Genomic DNA, 19,412 nt, shown 5'->3' with positions numbered 1-19,412 from the left:
AAAAACAATCATAATTAATATTACTTGAATTTAGCATTGATCAGTTTGAATTAGATGTAACATATCTTCTGTTTCCCTCCAGAAACATACTCGCTGGACCAAGACAATGTAATATATACTCAGTACAAAGCCAAGTGTGACCAACTGCTTCTACCAGACACCAGGTATATTACTGCTGTCAGAGTAGAGAACATCCTTTCCACAGACACAGAGTGGATTGAATCAGACACACATTGAGCTCAATTTTCAGATGTATACATTCAATCCAAGAGTCAAACACATCTGTTGAAATACATTTTCTTCTCTCTCAATGCACACTATAGCCAGTTACAATAATTTTTACCATTTAAAACCCATCTTTATTGGATGGGTTTTAATCTGAATATGGATAGACTGTCTGTAAATCCAAAATCTGTACTCAGGAACCACGTTAAATCCAAATGTGGTATAAAGGTTTATTAGTGTAGATTAGATCATTGTTACACAGTTACAATAACTATGTATGAAGTAGAGATTGAGTGCAAACATATGGGGAAACTTTGACATTATTAGTCACTGATGAGGCCAAATTAATCTTTTGATCAATCGGTGTCCCATACAAAGACATTACAATTGTATAATGTACATTCCAAATGTTATTTCCTGACATGGACAGAAGGCTTACTGCATGTACACACACACTACTAACACCTCACCACTCCCGCCGCAAGCATAAAATCCTGAATGATTTACAATGAGTCTCAAATACATCCTAACACACACACGATGATATCGAACGGTGATGAAGATCCATAAACATTGCAAGTGTCAGAAAATGTTACATTCAAACTGATTTCTACTCTCAGATCTCGAGGCAAGAGATCTCCAACACAGAAGAAAGCCCTTCAAATGATTAAGTCTGCACTGAACAGCAAAACCAATCCATAACAGCATAACAATTGGCCAAGCTGGCAACCCTTTCAATCAGCATTCCATTTCCATAAATATATCATGGCAGCAGAGAATCTGCCAGCCCCATCTTTATCACAGTGTCATTCTGTATTGCTTCACCTTGCAGGTGTTATTTTTCTTTTCTTTTTCCATTCCAGCAAGATCTTTTTCTTTATACTTTTGTACATCTTTTAAAGTTTGTTTTATTTTTCTACACGGAGATCTACAAGCCTGACATTCCTGTTGACCCTCCCTAGGATACATTACCAAAAAACAAGGAATCTGGGTACAGATTTCTCGATGAATCAATGGAATCAGATAATCACCATTCATAGCAGAGCAGTAAGAAACCAAATATCCATAATGGGTAGGTGTGGCAAGCTTTTCTGTGAAGGTTTGGACAGTGTTGTTTGATGAATAAATTGAACTTGACCATTTAAATATTCTGCATTGCATGACAAAAAATAAAAGTCCTTTTGCTTTCCTCCTCCCGACCATATAACAGCACAACAATATTGCTAATGGTTTACACTATCACACCACAGAGGCAGGGTACTATCCTGTCTGCATCAGCAAATAAAATGGAATTGATGAATTTTCATTCCTGTATAAGGAATATTGTGGTCAGTCAGATGCAAGCAGTGGAATTGTTCACTTCATTGCAAATGAATTCAGTGAATACTGATCATCAATTCAGCAGTATTCAGAAAAATAGGTCACTATGCAATAATTGATAGCATCGTGAAGACCAGCCCTTGTTGTTACTATTCCCAGTTAGACTTTGCACAATAGGAGACACAAAGGCCCATTGCTTTTCTCTCCTTGATTACGATAAACAACACATACTCCTGTCTGTTGTGATGTGTTGCATGTTCACATATCCATGAATCCTGTAGGCACTACAACTAAAGAACATAGGCTGTTTCCCATTCACTAAAGAATACGTGCACTGAGAACTCTCTTCTCTCTCACTTTGGTAACTGGTTCCCCACTTTTCAAGAATCGTTTAAACTGCTCAGTAACACAATGCAGGAAGATTGAAATTGCATCAAACTTGAATCTATGTCCTTCTTATCTCACAATAACTGTTCCTTTCAAAACAATCTCTGCCTGTATAACCAGGGCTTTTATACTGGAGACAGCAGCCCTAGACTCCAACTCTCAATTTTAGGTTCCAGTTTCTTCACCAAACCATGTAGCTTTTTTGTTCTGTTGAACATCTGTCACATATAGAGTCATAAAGATGTACAGCACGCAAACAGACCTTTTCCTCCATGCTGACCTCATATCCTAACCTAATCTAGTCCCATTTCCCAGCACTTGGCCCACATCCCTCGAAACCCTTCCTGTTCATATACACATCCAGATGCCTTTTAAATACTGCAATTGTACAAGCTTCCTCTGACAGCTCATTCCATATATGCACCAGACTCTGCTTGAAAAAGTTGTTCCTTTAATATCTTTCCCCTGTCACCCGAAACTTATGCCCTCTACTTCTGGACTCGCCCACCCCAGGTAAAAGAGTTTGTCTATTTATCCTATCCATGCCCCTCATGGTGTTATAAGCCTCTATACGGTCAACTCTCAGTCTCCAATGCTCCAGGGAAAACAGCCCCAGCTTATTCAGTTTCTCCCTCTTGTTCAAAACCTCCAACCCTGGCAACATCTTTGTAAATCTTTTCTGAACACTTTCAAGTTTCACAACATCCTTCTGATAGGAAGGAGACCAGAATTGCATGCAATATTCCGAAAGTGACCTCATCAATGTCCTGCACAGCTGCAACATGACCTCCCAACTCCTATACTCAATACTCTGACCAATAATCGAAAGCATATCAAATGCCTTCTTCACTCTGCTATCTATCTGCCGCTCTACTTTCAAGGAACAATGAACCTGCACTCCAAGGTTTCCTTGTTCAGGAACACTCCCTAGCACCTTTCCACGAGGAGTATTAGTCCTCTCTGATTTGCTTTTCCAAAACACAGCACTTCACATTTATCTAAATTAAACGCTATCTGCCACTCCTGAGCCCATTGGCCCATCTGGTCAAGATCCCATTGTAATCTGAGGTAACCTTCTTCGCTCTCCACTGTACGTCCAGTTTTGGTGTCATCTGCAAACTTACTAACTATATCTCCTATGTTTACACCCAAATCATTTATATACATGATGAAACGTAGTGGACCCAGCATTGATCCTTGTGGCACACCAGTAGTCAGAGGCCTCCAGTCTGAAAAGCAACCCACCACCACCACCACCATCTGTCTTCTACCGTTGAGCCAGTTCTGTATCCAAATAGCTAGTGCTCCCCATATCCCATGAGCTCTAATCTTGCTAACCAGTCTCCCATGGGTAACCTTGTTGAACGCCACATGGATCACATCCACCTCTCTGCCCTCATCAGTCCTCTGTGTTATTTCTTCAAGAAACTCAATCGAGTTCATGAGACATGATTTCCCATGCACAAAGCCATGCTGACAATCCCTAATCAGCCCTTGCCTTTCCAAATAAATTCTGTCCCTCAGGATTCCTTCCAACAACATGCCAACCACCAATGTCAGGCTCACCGGTCTACAGTTCCCTGGCTTTTCTTTACCACCTTTCTTAAATAATGGTGTCACATGAGCCAACCTCCAGTCTTCTGACACCTCACCTGTGACTATCGATGATACAAATATCTCAGCAATGGGCCCAGCAATCACTTGCCGAGCTTCTCACAGAGTTCTAGGGTACACCTGTACAGGTCTTGCTATTTTATCCACTTTTATGCATTTCAAGACATCCAGCACCTCCTCCTGTGTAATATCTATTTCCCCACATTCTATATCTTCCATCTCCTTCTCCACAGTAAACACTGATGCAAAGTACAAGTTTAGTATCTCCCCCATCTCCTGCGGCACCATACGTAGTTGGCCTTGCTGATCTTTGAGGGACCCTATTCTCTCCCTAGTTACCCTTTTGTCCTTAATGTATTTATAAAAACCCTTTGGATTCTCCTCAACCCTATTTACCAAAGGTACCTCATGTCCCCTTTTTGCCCTCCTGATTTCCCTCTTGAGTATACTCCTACTGCATTTATACTCTTCTAAGGATTCTCTCGATCTCTTCTGTCTATACCTGACATATGTTTCCTTCTTTTTCTTAACCAAACCCTCAAATTCTCTAGTCATCCAGCATTCCTTACACCTACCAGCCTTTCCTTTCCCCCTAACAGGAATATACTGTCTCTACATTCTCGTTATCTCATTTCTGAAGACCTCCCACTTTCCAGCAATCCCTTTACCGGCAAACATCTGACCCCAATCAGCTTTTGAAAGTTCTTCCCCGATACCATCAAAATTTGCCTTCCTCCAATTTAGAACTTCAACTTTTAGATCCGGTCTATTCTTTTCCAACACTATTTTAAAACTAATAGAATTATGGTCGCTAGCTCCAAAGTGTTCCCGACTGACAACTCGGTCACCTGCCCTGCCTTATTTCCCAAGAGTAGATCAAGTTTTGCACCTTCTCTAGTAGATACATCTACATACTGAATCTGAAAGTTCTTGTGTACACCCTTAACAAATTCCTCTCCATCCAATCCCTTAACACTATGACTATCAACATTCACTCCCTATATGACTTAAATAGAGTGTTTCACTTTGGCCATAAAGTTTAACCCAATTGTGTGCTGTATTAGAAAAGACTGAACCTATCACATGGTACGCAGTAAATTCCAGTGAAGTTGCCTAAGAAGTAACTTGAGCTATGTATAATTACCCCTCCAAATATCTCATCCTATTTTAGATATGGAGATGTAACTCATGCATCAATTCCATTTTACAGATTGGAGGAATTACACTTCATCCCAAATTTGTATTTTAAAATATATATTTTTGCATTGAACCCCAAACTGAAAAGCAGTGCAGATCTCATACAAAACTACAGAATATAAAATTTGATGTGAAATTGACCCAAAGGAAAAGACACAAAGTATCCCGTATTCAGACAGATAATGAGAGATTTTTGAATACAGCGTGAAGACTCTCATATAGTTTTTCTGGGACTAACATAGGAATAATAAATTTAAAACATACATTCAGTCTAGAGATCGGCATGCCCAAAATAAACTGACAGTTATAAACTGCATTGTCCCCGAAGACTCCAATGTTGTGGAAGTTATTCAACTGAGACGTACAGTGCCAGAGATTAACAGTGATATAAACACATCCACTTTCACTGTCAGGAGCTGACACAAATGACATTGGATAATATCTGATACATTCTGAATAGCAAAAGTTTGAACAATAAAGAGCTTCTGCAGTTCTGAAAGATGACAATTCCACTTTGGAATGACACTGCGTCAATATAAAATACAATAACCATGAATAAGAAGCACATTGATAACTCATAATGAGAGACTGAATGAATCCCATGTTCAATGTTAGCTGACAAAAGCTGACTTTATCCATACTCATATTCTGATTGAGAGACTGAGTAATGCAAAAGAAAACAACAATATCCGAGTCCAAAATGAAAGTAAATGTCTCAGTGATAACATAGAACCTTAGGAAGGGAACTATGCCACACTATGTACCGGACCAGCCTTGTAAATAAGTTGGTCTGTCCATTTCTCCATGATATTTTTATATGGATAGTCTATACAACAGGATGTAATTTCCTTTATCATTAGAATCAGGAGCACAGATTGTGTAGAGCACAGAAGCAGTCCAATTAGGTCATTGTGTCTACAGTTGGACATTCTATTCTTTATCTCTTCTATTACTAGTTTCCACTAATTGTTGGGACTGTGAACTATATATCATTGTTGTAGTTTGCAATCCTCTGAATACTGATTGGAATAAATTGTTTGGTTTCTGTTTCGCATTGTTTGTTGGCAATGAACTTTCAACTGTGGAAATAAAAATAATATATATGAATTTCACAATTCTGTAAAGAATAAATATGACTGTCATTGGATCAAAAGTCTCAAGTATACTATTTGAAATAGTGCCTGTTGTTCTTCAATAGTTAGTGTATTGGGATCTTGGTTTTGAACTGTGCAAGCATCCCAATCATAGAGCTGTACAGGTCTTGGTTAATTTTTGTATCTGAATAAATTGTTCTATAATTTCACAAAAAGAGAGCAGGAGCAGCTGAGGGCAAAAGTGGAACCAAAGCCTGCTCTGTTCCAATTGCTGGCTTTATAAAGATCATAATAACTATTAACAAAATATTGCATTGATCAGTTTGATATTACCAAACTTAGCTAATGTTGATATAAAGGAGATAAATCTTCTGTCTTCCTCCAGGCAAATATTCAATGGCCCAAGACAATGTAATATTACCTTGGTATAATGCCAAGTGTGAGCAGCTGCTCCTTCCAAACAGCAGGTATGTTACCACTGTCCGAGCTGGGGGAATGTCCTTTCCGCAATTACAGAACGGATTGAGTCAGACTCACAAAAAGCTCACTTTCCAGAGATATACATTCAATCCATGAGTAAAACACAGCCAGTTTTCACTATGGACCAGCGCAGATGCAATAAATGTCATCATTCAAAGTGCATTGTCATTCAGATTTGAAAAGGGATATATTGAATCCTCACTGGAAACAGGCAGTCAGGAACTGCATTAAATCCACAGTTAGGGAATTTTCAAAGTAACAATCACGATGAACAAATAGATCATGCTGTTACCTAGCTGGAGTAACCATATATGCAGTAGTTACTGAGTACAGATCCAAAAGGAAACTTTTGATATTAACAGTAACTAAGCAGGACAAAAATAATCTTTGAGAAATAGTCGTCCCATTCAAAGACACAACCATTAAATCATGTTCAACAATAAAAACTATCGTGTAGCATGGACAGGCAGATGCAGAATAAAACTCTCTCACACAAAAAACACTATCAATGCCTGATTACAAAATGAAACAAAGTGTCTCAGTGATAGTACCGAACCCTTGAAAAGGGAAACATCCCACACTGAGCAACAAGCCCTGGTATTTTAATTAGCCGGTCTGTCCATTTCTACATGGTAGTTTTGTGCTGATATTCTACACAGCGGGATGTGTTTTCCTTTTCACACCAGAATCAGAATCTCCGAATTGGTACAACACAGATGAAGGCCATTCCTCCCATTCAATCTGTGCTCGTACATTCTATTCTTTAACTGTTCTGCAAAACAGTTTCCAGTAATTGTTGGGATTGTGAACTAGATACCATCTGCTGACCCCTTCCCCAAAGATTGAGAGAAAACTCATAAATCACAAAATGCAGCAGAGATTAAGACCCCACTCTCGATACGCTGATAACTGCTATCACAGAATGAAACAGAGTCACAGGGAATATTACTGGCTGCCAGAGAATTAAACCACTTTGATACCCAAAAGTAGAAAGTGACTAGTACAGATGGAGAACTTGACTCCCATAGTCACACATCAGAAGCTGACGTTTTAGACATCAATTACTGAACTCCCGTATCATCATGATAGCAACTGTCAGATTTAGATGGATAGTTGTTCTTACATATTAACATTGCAGACACTGACAAAGAGAAAACAATAATTACACAAACATTCTTATTACTCAAAACAGGGCAGGACTTGTACAGTTAATGGTAGGGTCCTGAGGAGAGTTGCCAAACAAAGAGACCTAGGATTGCATGTGTGTTGTTCCTTGGAAGTGGAGTCACAGCTGAACAAGTATGTGAAAAAGGGGCTTGCCATGTTTGCCTTCTTTGGTCTGAGTATTGGAGTTGGGACGTCATGTTTGGGCTGCACAGGACATAAGTTAGGGCACTTGTCGAATACTGTGTAAAATTCTGGTCACCCTGCTTTCAGAAGGATGTTGTTAATCTTGTGAGGGTGCAAAAATGATTGACAGAGATGTTGCCAGGAGTAGAGGGTTTGAAATATAAGGAGATTGTGAATAGGCTGGGGCTTTTTTCCCTGGAGCATCAGAGGCTGAGCGGTGATTTTAGAAGCACGTTGTTTGAAATAGGTGAATATCTGGGCTGCTTGGGAGTGGAATGACTCCTTGTCCGAGCAGATGTGGTGGAGGTGGAGGAATTGGGAGAATGGGATGTGGTTTTTGCAGAATACTGAGTGGGAGGGCGTGTCATCCAGGTAGCTGTGAGAGTCTGTGGGTTTATAGTAAATGTCCATCTGGAGATGGAAATAGAGAGGTCAAGAAAAGGGAGGGAGCACAGAAAAGGCCATTCGGCATATCAGTCTGCATTGATGATAACTACCATCGAGGGCACGCTAATCCCAATTTTCTGCACGTATCCCATATCCTTGATGTGCTCATCCAAGTATCTTTTTAAAATTCTAAGGTTTCTGGCCTCCACAGCCTTCCCAGGCAGTGCATTCCAGTTTCCCTGAATTCCATGTGATTTAACTCTCCCAATCAGTCTCTTATGTGGGACCTTGTCAAAAGGTTTGACCGATTGGTAAATACACTCCCACATGCACACAAAGAAGTAATATTTCAGAGGAAGATGGATAATTAGACTCTCATATTAACAAAGTACAAAGTGACAGTTTGAGATTAACAACTACATTTGCATCTTCACGCAGCAGAAACTGACAGCTACAATTGATAACGACATTCACATATTCACAACACAGAAATTAACAGGAAAAGACTGTTAAATACACTCATATTTACATTAGAGAGCCTGACAGGGAAAGATTGATAACCACACTCACACATTTTGCAAGCAGAAACTGACAGGTATAGGTTGATAACTATATTTACATATTCACACAGCAGAGTCTGCCAGGTACAGATTGATAACTACACTCACATTGACATAGGCAACAGAGCAGAAACAGACAGGGAGAGAATGATAACTGTACTCACACATTCCCATGGCAGAAAGGGACAGATACAGATTGATAAGTAAATGCACATATTCCCATCAATGAAACAATCAGAGCCTGATTGCTGTCTAAGTATGTAAATGTATTTATCAGCCAGTCCCTGGCAGTTTCTATTATGTGGATATGTGATGTTGTTTATCAATCTGTCCCTGTCAGTTTATGTTATATGAACATTTGAATGTAGTTATTAATCTGACCCTGTCACACTCTGCTTTGTGCACATGAAAGTATATTTACAAGTCTTCCAGGGACAGATTGATAACTACACTCACATATTCAGATAGTTTAAATTGTACAGTTTCATAAGTACGCTCATATTCAAAAGCAGAATCTGACAGGTACGGATCAATAACTAAATTCACTGTTATGCACCAGACCATATCCCCTCAAAATACAGTATATCATGGAAATAGGCTAGACTTTAACTTTCCTCACAGAAACTAACAGGTAAAATTGATAACTTCTCTCAAATGCAGGATTCATAACAGAAACTAACATAAGCAGATTGGTAACTAGATGCACATATCCACAGTTTCATCAGGTGGTCCTGTTCATGGAGCTGTACAGGTATTGGTTAGTTCCTGGATCTCAGTGAATTGGTATAGAACCCTTAAAACATAGTAGCTCAGTCCAAGAATGGAAACACATACATGTTTGAATCATTAGTTTTAAAGAATAACATCCTAACGATTACTAACTGAATGTTACATAGTTCAATTTGATACTGGCAATCGTGCCTAACGCTGAGGAGATATCTCTTCTGTCTTCTTACAGGAAAATAATTAAAGGATCAAGGCAATGTAATATTTCCTCAGTACAAAACCAAGTGTGAGCAGCTGCTTCTGCCAAACAGCAGGAATGTTACCAAAACAGAAATTGTTGGGAAAGTTCAGCAGGTCTGGAAGCATCTGTGGAAAGAAATCAGTGTTAATGTTTTGGGTCGCGTAACCCTTCCTCAGAACTGGTTCTGAGACCTTGGCTCGAAATGTTAACTCTGATTTCTCTCCGCAGATACTGACAGACCTGCTGAGCTTTTCCAGCACTTTCTGGTTTTGTTTCTGATTTAAAGCATCTGCAGTTCTCTCAGTTTTAGACCCACATTGGAGTCAATTCCCAGAGAGATGTTCAAATCAAGAGTCAAATGCCACCAAGGAATTACATTTTTCTCTCTCTGTTCTCAATCACACCAGCCCAGGTCCAATAGGTTTTATCCTTCACAGCCTATTGACATTTACACCATTTTTGAAGAGGGAGAGACTGAAACTGATTGGAAATAGACACTCGTGGACACCATCAAATCTGCATTTGAAAAGGGCATTTTTGTAGTTCTAATCAAGGTAAACAAATAGATTTTACTTTTACATCATCTCAACAACCATACATAAGGTCAGTGTTAACAATACAGAGATAGAAGGAAACTGCATTCACAGACACGACAAGTTGCCAAAAGTAGAAGATTAAACACATTAAGTTACTTATAACTAATCAGGACAGAATTATTCTCCTCTGATGAATAGTTTTCCGATTCATACACACAACAGTTAAATAATGTGAAATCCAAATACACATTCTGTGCCAAAGTCTGACAAAACAAGCATGGTGACCGTGTGCACACGAACTGACTGATGTAAAACGAGTCCCAAATGCACACACTGTACTGAGAAATCTGTTACAATGTGAACAGCCATGGAATGACATGGCAGGTAATGAAAAATGATACGTTCAAAATGACTTCAATTCATAATGGAGCCATAAAGACATAGAGCACAGGAATAGACCCTTCAGTCCACCAGTCCATGCTGACCAGAATCACAAACTAAACTAGTCCCACCTGCCTCCTGCTGGTGCATATCCCTCCAAACCTTTCCTATTCATGTAGTTATCTGACTGTCTTATAAATGTTGTAACTGTGCCTGTATCCACCACTACCACAGGAAGTTAATTGCACATACGAACCACCATCTGTGCAAAGAAAATTGCCCCTCATGTCTTTTTATAAATCTCTCTCTCCTCACCTTAAAATATGGTGAAAGTGAGGACTGCAGATGCTGGAGTTTCGAGTCGAGAGTGCGGTGCTGGAAAAGCACAGCAGGTCAGGCAGCATCCGAGGAGCAGGAAACTCGACATTTCGGACAAAAGCCCGAATTTCTGCTGAAGGGTTTTTGCCCGAAATGTTGATTTTCCTGCTCCTCAGATGCTGCCTGACCTGCTGTGCTTTTTCAGCACCACACTCTCAACTGCCCCCTTAAAATATGCCCAATAGGCTTGAAAATGCCCCATCCTAGCGGAGTGACACCTACTATTTACCTCATCAGTAACCTTCATTATTTTATAACCCTCTTAGAGGTCACCCCTCAGTCTCCAAAGTTCTAGGGAATATAGCCCCTGCCTATTCAGCCTCTCCCTATACCTCCAATCCTCCCATCCTGACAACATCCTTGTAAATCTTTTATGAACCCTCTCATGTTTCACACCATTCTTCCAGTCAGTGGCATGGTGGCTCTTTGGGTTGCACTGTTGCCTCACAGCGCCAGTGACCCAGGTTTGAAAGCAGCCTCGGGGGACAGTCTGTGTGGAGCTTGCACATGCTCCCAGTGTGTGCGTGGGTTTCCTCCAGGTGCTCCAGATATGCAGGTTAGGTGAATGGGCCAAGCTAAATTGCCCCTCGTGTTCAAGGATGTGTAGGTTTGTGGCGTCAATCATAGGAAGTGTAGAGTCATTACTCGGGGAATAGGTCTGGTGAGGATACTCTTCAGAGGGTCAGTGTGGACTAGTTGGGTCAAATGGCCTGTTTGTACACTGTAGGGATTCTATGATTATTTGAAAAGGAGGGGGACAAGAATTGCACACAATGTTCCAAAAGTGGCATGACCAATGTCCTGTACAGCTGCAACATGACCTCCCAACTCCTATACTCGATGTACTGACCAAGAAAGGCAAGCATATCAAATGTCTTATTCACTACTCTGTCTCCCTGGGACCCCACTTTTAAGGACCTATGAAACTACACTCCAAGGTCTCTTTGGTCACCAACACACCCCAAGACCTTACCATAACTCTGAGATATTAAAGAGTGAATTTGCTCTGCTCAGAAAACGGTGAATCTTTGGAAATCTGTTTCCTGGAGTTTGTAGAAGGCCAGTCTTTGAGTATTGCTAAAGTAGAGATCAATTACCGTTTGATTGTCAATGACTGGAGAAGTTATGGGATATTGTGGATAAGAGATTTTGAACTTCCTGATCAGCCATGATTGTACTCAATGACTCATTGGGTTGGTTGACTGTCTCTTGTTCCTGTTGTATGATGTTCTGAGACTCAAACTCAGTCTAACCCAGGTAATCAACATCGCTAATGACTGTGTTTCACTACAAAGGGATGTTGCTGTGTGTTGTGTGTGTATTCTGCTGTCATACTCATACACCAGCAGATGAGCAAATGGTGCCTGACACTGATCAGATTTGACATCCACCCATAAAAGCAACCACCACCACTGAACCGTCAATCCCAAATCACTCTGGTATTGTATTGGTTATTGTGAGTGATATGGTGAACAGGATTGGACATGTAGCACTGACCCTGTAACCAATCCTCCAGGATGATAGCTGAGGCAGTCTCTGTTCGTTCACTCAGCAAGTCTGACCAGGCACCTGCTCACCGTGAAGGGTGGTCAGCTACCACCTATCGTGCTGAGGTCTGGTTGAGATTGAGAATTACTGTGAGCTGTCAGGGCAGGAGGAGCAAATTGAAGTCACTGGCCATTCTCAATAAACCCAAGACTTTGCCCAAATTGAAAGTCACAAAGAAAGCAGAAAAAGCAAAGTTGGTGTAACACATAAACGTGTGAACCCAAAGGCTCTTCTCAGAGCCACCCACATCTCTCAGGAAAGAGCTGAGCCCAGATCAAATGGTCCCTGTCCCAGCCTATGCTGAGTGCAGACATACCTTAGATATTAATTGATTAGCAAAACTCGATAGACACTTTCTTGCTGTGATTTACACCCAGTCCCTGTCACACACTCTACAATAAATTAAAATTAAAAATCACACAATGTCAGGTCTTGTCCAACAGATTTATATGGAAATACAAGCATTTGCAGCACTGCTCTTTCTCCAGGTAGCTCGTGGGGCAGTATATTAGGACACAGAATTTAGCGCAAACGATCATTGTGTCATACACTGCTGCGAAGTATTGAACATACCTGGATTGTTGTTAAGGTGGCCCCAGCACACTATACACTCTCTCACTCACATACAAGCGCAAGCACACACACATACACACACACACACACGCTCGCAGAGACCTTATCTCATGCACACGCTCTGTCTCAGACACACACTCACACCCATCCTTGCACTCACAGGTGTATCCTCCATCACAGTCATGCACTCTATCAAGAACACACACACACACACTCTCTCTGTCTCTCTCTCACTCTCACTGTCACTCTCAGTCTCTCTCTCTCACACACACACACACACGCTCGCAGAGACCTTATCTCATGCACACGCTCTGTCTCAGACACACACTCACACCCATCCTTGCACTCACAGGTGTATCCTCCATCACAGTCATGCACTCTATCAAGAACACACACACACACACTCTCTGTCTCTCTCTCTCTCACTGTCACTCTCAGTCTCTCTCTCTCTCACACACACACACACACATATATTAAAGGTCTCTCTCACTCTGTCTCTCCCACACATGCAGACACACATAAGGCTGTGGGGTGAATTTGGAGATATATCCTATTTTGTTCAAACAGCACAATTTGTCGACAGCCAGTTCACGTGACGTTTTATCAACACCTACTTTGGAAATACAACCATTCTGACTCAAGGTTAGCATCCAGCCAGACTCTAACCTCACACCTTTAAATGCATTGTCTGAGATTTTCTTAATAAATCCTTAGATTATGTCGGGAATGTGACTTGAAAGAAGTTCTGGGATTTCCATATTAATGAATCGCACCTATATCCCCACTCGAAGTGATTAAAGATTTAACAGTAATCTGGGTTTGTTCAATATATCGCATCAGTTGTATGACACTTTGATCTTTTACGATAAATTTTATGTCCTATGATCCTGCCCCCCTGGATACCTGCGGCAGGAACGGCTCTCTGAAAGCATTTTCTTCCAAAGAAACGTATTAGACGAGAAGCTGGTGTGTGATTTTTAACTTTGTTCAAGAAAGGCCGCGACATGGGCGTTTAATTGTAACCCAACTCCTCCGAAAAGCTCTGGTTTTTATTATCTTTGAACATGAAGCTGTAGTCTGTATGTTTTCTGCCGAGCATTGTGTTCCCTGCCATTGTGGAGAAAAGCTTTAGTTCCAGATACAGTTGGGGCTGCAGTTAGCTGGAGGCGGAGCTGCCTGATCTCTGTCTGTCACTCCGTTTCCTCTCCGGACCCGCCTCTCACTCTCTGTCAACTCTTTCTCAGTCAGGTCGGGCCGGGCTGTATAAAAAAGGAAGGGGAGGCAGCTCGGCTCTCATTCAGCAGCGATTGGAGTGAAGAAGCGTGATGTCTGGAAGAGGCAAAGGAGGCAAAGGCCTGGGAAAAGGCGGAGCGAAGCGGCACCGGAAAGTGCTCCGTGATAACATCCAGGGCATCACCAAACCAGCCATCCGGCGCCTGGCTCGCCGTGGCGGGGTCAAGCGCATCTCGGGCTTGATCTACGAGGAGACCCGCGGGGTGCTGAAGGTTTTCCTGGAGAATGTGATCAGGGATGCGGTCACCTACACTGAGCACGCCAAGCGCAAGACGGTCACTGCCATGGATGTGGTGTACGCTCTGAAACGCCAGGGCCGCACTCTCTATGGATTCGGCGGCTGAGCAGAAAGCCCCCCTTTTCCAGCGAACCCAAAGGCTCTTTTCAGAGCCGCCCCCCCAAATCTTCCCATTGAGAGCGGAGACCTGAGGACGGAGAGGGCACAGAGGGAGGGGATGCTGTTCTGTACCAGGTTATTGCACGTTTAATACACCACATCGCGATTGGTAATCCTGCCCAAACACTAATGTTATATATTGCAGTATTTGTATTTCATGCTTTGTGGGGATAGTACTTTTGAGCTTTGATCTTTCCATCGGCCTGTTTCAATGTAAGTTATTAACATTGACACAACACCACGTTATACGGACAGGTTTATTTGGAAGGCTGCAATGTCAATTGTATTCAGGTTCACTGCAATTGATTTTAAAAAGATGTACTTATGAAGGCTGAGATTGGGTAACTTTGCCGAAGGACAGTGGGCCATGTTTCAGTCTCTTTGTTTAAAGCGGCGCGGTTGCACAGCTTCATTAACAACCGTTTCCCATTCAGTTTGTCCGGGCTGTTATACAGCCCGCGTTTTCCTCCTGCCTGTTCCAGACAGATCAGGCAGTGATCCCGCCCCCTGTCCGCCCTCACTGCTAACTGGAGTGTAAAATACTGCTATAAAGTATCAACGTTTATCTTAATCGGAGCCCCATGGTGTTTTGGTTCTTCATGTTGAATTTCATCTCCGGCTTTGTGAGGGTGAAATCGGCCGGCGGGCTTTTTGAAATTGTCCAAGTGAATCAATCAGCCTCCAATGCTTCATTTCCTGCCCCTTCCGGAGCGGTTTGTCAGTGAGCTGAGGGACGGGTCTATATCCAATCGCAGCTCTAGGGCGGGCTCTCCATTCCCTTCAAAAGGCAGCACCGCAGCAGCCTCAGCATTGCCAGCAGCAGCCTGTGTGTGTGTATTCCAGAGAGTTGGAGAGAATGGCCAGAACCAAGCAGACAGCGCGCAAATCCACCGGAGGGAAAGCTCCCCGCAAGCAGCTGGCGACCAAAGCGGCCCGCAAGAGCGCTCCGGCCACGGGCGGAGTGAAGAAACCTCATCGCTACAGGCCCGGCACGGTGGCTCTGCGGGAAATCCGCCGCTACCAGAAATCCACCGAGCTGCTGATCCGCAAACTGCCCTTCCAGCGCCTGGTGCGAGAGATCGCTCAGGACTTCAAGACCGACCTGCGCTTCCAGAGCTCGGCGGTGATGGCCCTGCAGGAGGCCAGCGAGGCTTACCTGGTGGGACTGTTTGAGGACACCAACCTGTGCGCCATCCACGCCAAGCGGGTCACCATCATGCCCAAAGACATCCAGCTGGCCCGCCGGATCCGCGGGGAGCGCGCCTAAACGGAGCCTGGCCGGCCCTGTCCATTCACCCCCAAACAGAGAGACACAACGGCTCTTTTCAGAGCCACCAAACCATCCAGAGAGAGCGGGGATTCACGGGGGTCATTGTTATCGTTATTGGACCGACAGGTAGAATATAGGGGCAGATTAGTGCGTGTGGGGGGCGTTGGTAAGAGGCAAAACTCACTGGCAGCGGCCGTGAATTTACAACTCATCAGATCTTCAGTGGGGCAGGATTTATTATGGTATTATATTATGGAGTGTCATTTTAGAAGTTCCCGGAAAGTCCCCCTCTCCTCATTGTCTCCTTTGGTGTTAACAAGGTTGGTGGCTGGCGAGGGGAGGGAAACATTTGGCGCCAAGAGACCAACCGCTTATTTTCAAACTTGTAAAGCCCGCCAACATGGCGAGGAGAGCAGGAGTTTTCCATCGGGGGATGCATGGATACGGACGAGTTGATTTGTTATAGTTGATATAGTTCACACAATCTCACTTTACCGCCTTCCCTCCTTGACAGCTGAGAACTCACTCACTGGTGTTTAATCTGCTCTCTCTCTGGAGGCAGGGGAAAAGCCTGTGTATGGACCTGGCAGCGGAGAAAGCGCGGAGGGTCAGCCCCGCTCCTTCCTGTATGCTGCATCGACTGACTACATATTCCACTGGGGCAACTCAGCTCTTCCTCACGCTGTTCAAGGGAATGTGACACCAGTGGGAATGTCAAACCCGCTCGGGAATATTCATGGCGCCATTCTAAACACATTGGACATAGAAGTAAAGATTGAGACCACTCAGGCAATGACCGTGCACTGAGAAATAATGTATTTCCAGAATCTGTCACAACTGCATTTGATGATAAAGTCTCTCTGCTCCCACAGTGACAATACAGTCTCCAACAACAACGAGACAGAAATTAACCGAAAGCAGGTTCACTGTACGGGCCTCTCCGTATTGAAATAAAAATAAATTCTTTTCGCGATTATAAGCGTGATTCATGATCAATGACCAAATGCCGGGCTCTTCACATTAAAAGGCAAAATTAATCGGCTCGCTGTCAGGGTCTACTCTCTCTCCCAGATACTGTGGGTGGCTCTTAAAAGAGCCTTTGGGTTGTCAGATTGAAGAATGGTGCCTTCACTTTTTAGCGGGCCCAGCAGCGGCGGATTTCTTGGGCAGCAGCACGGCCTGGATATTAGGCAGCACCCCGCCCTGAGCGATGGTCACCCCTCCCAGCAGCTTGTTGAGCTCCTCGTCGTTGCGCACGGCCAGCTGCAGGTGCCTGGGGATGATGCGGGTCTTCTTGTTGTCCCGGGCCGCGTTCCCGGCCAACTCGAGGACTTCAGCCGCCAGATACTCGAGCACCGCAGCCAGATAGACCGGCGCTCCGGCACCCACCCGCTCAGCATAGTTGCCCTTTCTCAGGTGTCTGTGAACACGGCCCACCGGGAACTGCAGGCCAGCCCGGGATGACCGAGACCTCGCCTTGTTGCGAGCTTTGCCCCCACTGCCCTTTCCTCTTCCAGACATTGCCACAATCTCACAAGCACTGACACAGAGAATGCTGCAATCCGCCCACATTGCGGCCTCTTCTACCTTCGGTGGGGATTGTGGGGCGGCCATTGCTGATTGGTCACATTGTTCACCATCTCCTAATGTGGTTTCAATTCCCAATCAGATTTCTGCTTCATTCGCCAAACCGGAGAGGGCTCGGGGTGGAGGGCGGAACCTGCCGGTACCACATCATCAACCGCTTTCTTTCCAATTTGAAAAACCCGCCAATTTAAAGATAGGAAAATGTTTTAGATTGAAAAATCAGGGACAAAACATTGAGGAAGTTTCACAAAGAATAATTCCTAATCCTATATGTTAATTTCCTTTAAGAATACCAATGTAGACTTTACACGGTCTCTGTCTTCCTCATTTGCCCACCCACATCTATCCTTTTCTGATCTTGACAATGGGTTTTTGAAGCTGAAACTTAAACCGGTGAAACACTGCAGTCTGCAACTTGTCTTTTCACTTCACATTTCAATAGCACCCACGACATGCTGATAAAACAGCACACAACGTTCTTCCGGCTCAGCGTACCAACTGTAAACACCGTTTTTAGATTATGTTTGAAAGTCTTCCTCCCTTCTTGCTGGAGATTAGATTCAGCCCAAGCACCACAATTCCCATTTCAGTCCGGCACCTGTTTTGGTGTTATCTCGGTTCACTTTGAAAGCCTCTCACTGACAGCTGAAAGAATGCTTTTTATTGCAATTCTGAAAAATTCCATTCAACCCGCGCATTGGAAATGAAAATAAAATGCAGATGTTAAAAGGCATCTGTCCGTGGGACTGAAAAATATGGACGCTTATGTTTTGTTTGCAAGGAGTGAAATTAAATGTGAACAATCCACCTCGGCGTTTTAGTAACTTGAACAAATAAATGAGAAATGACTCTGGGGTTTAATCTGCTGTCCTTCTCCAGACAAGAGAGAGGTTGTCTATGAAGGCCTCTCCCCATCCACCCAACACCCCGCCTCAAGAATTTGCAATTTCATTTACGAGTATTGCAGTTCCATGTAGGGATTTATAGCATTTCTCAGTTTTATGTGAACGTCTGTTAACCAACATCTGTTGACATGTTATATACATGTCACTTTGTAACTGTCGAGGCCTTATTTGGCATTAACTCAACATCTGTCCATTGAGGCACTGGTCCTCTGTGTAATAGTCAATTACTGTTACTTCAAGACGGGGTTTATTCTGTCTCCATCAAAAACTGATGGAAGTGGTCAAACTTTACACGATTTGGAAATATTCCTGCATTTTGTGCCCATCTGTTCCTGGGATGTCCAGCATTTTTGTTCACTCTATTTCAGTTTTCACATGTCTGTCAGTATGTTACTGGACAGTAACTCAAACCTTCTGAAGTGTAACTTCTTGTTTTACTGTACAGGGGTCAGTCATTGATGTAAGGATCTGTTTCAGGTCATATCTACAATTGTGCACATGACCGGATATGATATTGGACAGTCTTAGACCTCCTACCCTCCATACCTGTAAACTATGAATATCAACTTCTGCGAGTTGACATTGTGTTTGTATTTATAACTGCAGTACATTGTAAGAGGCATACCTTGTACATTGACATGGAGTCACAGACATGTACAGCATGGAAACAGACCCTTCGGTCCAACCTGTCCATGCTGACCAGATATCCCAACCCAATCTAGTCCCATCTGCCAACACCTGGTGTTCCACAGGGGTCAGTATTGGGGCCACTGTTGTTTGTAATATACATAAATGATCGAGAAGAGGGCACTGTTGGTATGATCAAGTTTGCAGATGACACAAAGATTGGTGGAGTGGGAGAAAGCATAAGGGACTGTCAGAGAATACAGGAGGATATACATAGACTGGAGAGTTGGGCGGAAAAGTGGCAGATGGCTTTCAATCCAGACAAATGTGAGGTGA

The 19,412-nt window shown here is 43.1% G+C and overlaps 3 protein-coding genes across 5 annotated transcripts; 2 read left to right on the top strand and 1 right to left on the bottom strand.

Annotated features, from left to right (window-relative positions):
• Positions 1–16,793, top strand: LOC148135357 (histone H4). 3 transcript variants are annotated; one of them, XM_087984788.1, is made up of 4 exons: positions 1–164; positions 6,223–6,304; positions 14,242–14,762; positions 16,516–16,793. In XM_087984788.1, exon 3 carries the CDS (start codon positions 14,323–14,325, stop codon positions 14,632–14,634), a length of 312 nt encoding a protein of 103 aa, XP_087840914.1. In that variant the 5' UTR covers positions 1–164; positions 6,223–6,304; positions 14,242–14,322; the 3' UTR covers positions 14,635–14,762; positions 16,516–16,793. The 3 variants fall into 3 exon arrangements, with proteins under 3 accessions (XP_087840914.1, XP_087840913.1, XP_087840911.1); XM_087984787.1 differs by having other exon boundaries at positions 2–164; positions 16,472–16,793; XM_087984785.1 differs by having other exon boundaries at positions 4–164; positions 14,242–14,796; positions 16,472–16,793.
• On the top strand, positions 15,531–16,475 carry LOC148135358 (histone H3). The gene has a single exon (XM_087984784.1). It carries the CDS (start codon positions 15,544–15,546, stop codon positions 15,952–15,954), a length of 411 nt encoding a protein of 136 aa, XP_087840910.1. The 5' UTR covers positions 15,531–15,543; the 3' UTR covers positions 15,955–16,475.
• Positions 16,794–17,043: 250 nt separating the features above from the next.
• On the bottom strand, positions 17,044–17,695 carry LOC148135356 (histone H2A-like). The gene has a single exon (XM_087984782.1). It carries the CDS (start codon positions 17,569–17,571, stop codon positions 17,086–17,088), a length of 486 nt encoding a protein of 161 aa, XP_087840908.1. The 5' UTR covers positions 17,572–17,695; the 3' UTR covers positions 17,044–17,085.
• Positions 17,696–19,412: the final 1,717 nt, after the last annotated feature.

The sequence above is a fragment of the Chiloscyllium plagiosum genome, unplaced genomic scaffold (genome assembly GCF_037043375.1).
Source record: "Chiloscyllium plagiosum isolate Xiang-an unplaced genomic scaffold, Cpla_swu_hap1 HiC_scaffold_49, whole genome shotgun sequence".
In the NCBI taxonomy this organism is placed as follows: domain Eukaryota; kingdom Metazoa; phylum Chordata; class Chondrichthyes; order Orectolobiformes; family Hemiscylliidae; genus Chiloscyllium; species Chiloscyllium plagiosum.
The sequence above is the reverse complement of the archived record's forward strand: the minus strand, read 5'-3'. Positions and strand labels throughout refer to the sequence as shown.